At 39.9% G+C, this 4,053-nt stretch overlaps 1 protein-coding gene across 1 annotated transcript; it reads left to right on the top strand.

The window, feature by feature from the left end:
• Positions 1 to 349: 349 nt before the first annotated feature.
• Positions 350 to 891, top strand: LOC113773812 (uncharacterized protein At4g04775-like). Its single transcript, XM_027318418.1, has 2 exons — positions 350 to 469; positions 568 to 891. Exons 1-2 carry the CDS (start codon positions 350 to 352, stop codon positions 889 to 891), a joined length of 444 nt encoding a protein of 147 aa, XP_027174219.1.
• The last annotated feature ends 3,162 nt before the right edge of the window (positions 892 to 4,053 follow it).

The raw sequence follows: 4,053 nt of genomic DNA, 5'->3' as shown, positions 1-4,053 counted from the left end.
TTTTTATTAGCGCGAAATGTCACTGAACTAGTAAATCTGTACCGTTTTGGTCACTCCGTGTATTTGTGCCGTCAGGAGAGACGGAAATCAACTTTTTGAGGGGCAAATTCGTCTGCACAGTCTTTTCCTTGAAACTCTCCACCATAAATCACTCTCAAATGTCAGACAACTCGTAAGTTCAATTAGGAAGTGCAAACCCTTATCCTGTAATAGATTTCTTCTGCAAATATGGAGTAGGAGGGACAATATACGAAGTTGCAATTTGCTGGGAATGTGTTGAAGCTTCATTGGAGGAATACCTAAGAAAAGAACTCCGACTTGCAATTTGCTGGGAATGTGTTGAAGCTTCATGAGAGGAAAAGGCAAGGAAACAACTCCGACCTGCTCTTGTGGCAGTAAAACCAATTTGAAGACTTCATGGACTGATAGGAACCCGGCAAGGAGATATGTTGAATGTGCTAATGGCAAGGTAAGTGTGTGAAGATATAGGAAATTCGTTAAATTAGGTTAATGTTTAATTGTTTAGACATTTATCGGCTAAAAAGAATTTGGATAATTTTTTTGTAGGTTGATGGCTGTGGTTATTGGAATTGGTATGATGAAGAAATGTGTGAGCGTTCGAAACAAGTCATACCCGGTCTTTTAAGAAGAATAAATAGGGTGGAAACCGAGAATGAAACTTTGCGGCAACAAATTCTCAAGTTGCAAAAGAAAGCTGAGAAAATGGAGGATAAAGTAAAAAATCTGAAGGAGAAGCTTGGAAGAAAGAAAGTGAAAAAAATGGTCATTGTTCTTTTTGTTATGGCCTGGACAATTGTCAATGCATCAATGTGGATTTGGGGGCCTAACAAGGGACAGAAGTTTGGAAGGCTGCAAATTGATGGCTACTAGAGTATTGTTGTACTTCAAATCCTAAACCAGTGTTGCTCAATGTTTTAATACACAGCTCGTTTTTGTTGAGATTGTAGTGTTTTTATTACACCTCATTTTGGTTGGTGTTGTTTACACCATGGATGTTTGAAATTGTAATTTATGAATAAAAGACTGAAGTATTAGTTCCAACATATGGGTGGTGCAAAAGAAAAGTAGCTCACAAATGCAGAAAACATAAAGCCAAATACAACAAAAGAGATAATTATCATTATCATTCCAAACAGCTGCTTTACAAAAGAGATAATTGTCACTGTCATTCCAAACAACTGCCAACAAAGTTAGCCATGTTTCACATATAAATAATCTGGAATTGTCCTAGACATAGAATACATCCAAACAAAAGCTATGCAAACAAGTCCTTTAATCTGATCTTCCACTTCTACTTCTACTGCTCCTTGATGTTCCAGCCCATCTACCAATCTTGAATGGAGGCTCTTTGCCCAAGTACTCATAGTTGGTGTTGATCCTTATCTTGTCAATTTCAGACAGCTTTCTCTTTGAATGGAGAGACTGTTTGTTGGCCGCTGTAGTAGACTGGTCGGTATCATTGACAGGCCTAACTCTCCTCACCTGTACACAAGTACAATAAATATTAACAATAGCTATTTACCATAGTAAAATTAAAAATAAAATTAGAAATAAATTTTTGCACCTACAGGTGTCTTAGTCTTTCTAATCTGCTGCTTTTTCGTACTACTACTGGCAGCTTGTGCATTACGTTCAGCATGTGAACCAATGTCATTATGGGAAGTAGTTTGCTCTTCAGCTCCATGTGGCTGAGAATTGACACAACTTGAAGAATATCCTTGAACTTCCACATGAGCAAAATCAGGCTCCTGAGAATTAGCTCCATGTGTTGTGCTTGAGCCATTGTTGGTGCCCTTTGACTTTCTAGCATGTTTAGGAGTTGGAGCAGGTTGACTGCAGCCTTCACCTCCATTATTTTCTGGAACACTTTTGCAGGTAGCAGCATTGTGGCCTGCCTGACCACATCTTCTACAGTGCATGATCACATGCTTTTTAAATTTTTGCACATTATTCGTTCCCACATGAACACCACTTCTATTTTCAGAACTACCTTTTCTTCTTGCTTTCTTGGGCCTACCAGGTTGGACACATGCAAGTGGAGGATCTAATATGGGAATATCACTCTGAGGCCATAGAGACTTTCCACTAATTGGATATAGTACATTCTCATATATTTGAAAGAATAGATCTCTACTATAACACTGATCGGCATAGTCATTTGGGTTCCTACCAATCTTTAAAATGGCAGAAATTGCATGGCAGCAGGGGAGCCCACTAATTTGCCACAACCTGCATGTACAGGTTCTGTCTCTTAAGTACACAGCAAATTGTTCCCCCTTAGGTCCCCTAACCTGATATCCCCCCTTCCCATTTGATATTGGCTTCCACTTTCTAGAAAACTTTTCCCTCTCCTCAATCAAAGCCTTTATTGCTGGTCCCACAGGACCACTACATTTTCTCATCCAACATACTCTATTTGATATCCTTTCCATCACGAATTCTCTAATCCACTCAACCATCCCAATCACTGGCAACTCTCTAGCATTTAATATATGAGAATTAAATGTCTCTGATAAATTATTAACCAGCATGTCAGATTTCACGTGAAGTGGAAAAAAAGCCTTACACCAGTGATGAGGTGGTGCAGCTCTCTTGACCCACGCGTGAGCTTGCTGGTCATATGCTCTAAGCTCTTCCAAAGCTGCCTCATAGAACTCCACTGTTGATGCTGCTGCAATGCTCCAGAATTTTTCTTTAAGCACTTCACCAGGGTGCTTTTTCTTGAAATTTCTGTACATATGTTGTACACAATATCTATGGCCAGCTTCTGGTAATAACTCCAGCAGTGCACTATCAAGACCCTATAAAAGAGTTCTAAGTTTAGTCACTTGCAAAAATTATCCTATACAATACATGCTATAAGGATAAAGAACAGTACTCCTAACCTTCTGTTGGTCTGAAATAAAAGTGTATTCACTGCTAGTTGCTGGTATTTCTAGATCACCAATCAGTAAACTCAAAAACCAAAGCCATTGTTCCCGAGCCTCCTTCTCAACAACTGCCCAAGCTAATGGCCACCAACCATTATTTGGATCTGCCCCAATAGCAATCAACAACTGCCCTGGATATGCCCCCTTAGTGTGACAGCCATCAAGAGCAATAAGGGGCCTACATCCCTCTCTAAATCCCTTTTTCATTGGTCCCAAACAGCAGTAAAATCTCATGAATCTGGGATTACTTTCAGGATCAGCTCTTGGTGAATACTTGATGTCTATGGTGGTGTCAGGGTGAGTTTTTTGTAGTTCTGCTGCATACCTCCCAACATCAATATACTGCTGAGATGCTGACCCTTTGATAGCAGCCTTAGCCATTGCAAGTGCTTTGTAACCTTTGTTTCTTGTGATCTCGCAACTATATTGCTCATCTATACTCTGTAACAATTGCCTAACAGGCATGTTCATGTTGGATCTAACAGACTCTTCAAACTTGTCTGCTACCCAATTGGATGTCATGTTTTTGTTTCTCCAAGCATGGCTGCAATTGGTGTGGACATCGTAAATTGTTTTAACTACAAAGTCTTCAGTACCCAAAGCAGGAACGTGGCTAGCATAAATGTACCACTTACACGGATCTGCACATTTAGCTCTCATTCTTGTTTTGTCACTTGTATACATGTATACAGGTCTTCCACTTATAATTGCATAATTTCTGAGAGCATCTCTGAACTGTTTTTTGGTTCCAAATTTTTGTCCAACATGAAAATGGGGATCTGTTCCATCTCTGCTAGCATTGAAACTAGTGTATCTCACAGGAACATCTTCATCTTCTGAATCTGGATCACTATTTAATTCCCCTTCCACAATATCATCCAATAGTGGGTTGTGTTCAGCTTCAGTTTCAGGACCAGCTTCTGTTTCAGCTTCAGTTGCTGCACCTTCTCTATTTTCACATGCTTCAGCTTCAGTTGCTGCCCCAGTTTCTGTTACAGGTTCAGTTGCTGCACCTTCTCTATTTTCACATGCTTCAGCTTCAGTTGCTGCCCCAGTTTCTGTTACAGGTTCAGTTGCTGCACCTTCATTTGTTGCACCTTCA

This window comes from Coffea eugenioides, chromosome 6, assembly GCF_003713205.1.
Source record: "Coffea eugenioides isolate CCC68of chromosome 6, Ceug_1.0, whole genome shotgun sequence".
NCBI classification, from domain to species: Eukaryota; Viridiplantae; Streptophyta; class Magnoliopsida; order Gentianales; family Rubiaceae; genus Coffea; species Coffea eugenioides.
The sequence above is the reverse complement of the archived record's forward strand: the minus strand, read 5'-3'. Positions and strand labels throughout refer to the sequence as shown.

Bases quoted from the DNA above. Each gene is read 5' to 3' on its own strand.
- LOC113773812 (XM_027318418.1), top strand. From the start codon at position 350: ATGAGAGGAAAAGGCAAGGAAACAACTCCGACCTGCTCTTGTGGCAGT. The intron at 470-567 runs GTAAGTGTGTGA...ATTTTTTTGTAG, and splicing joins TTGAATGTGCTAATGGCAAG to GTTGATGGCTGTGGTTATTG.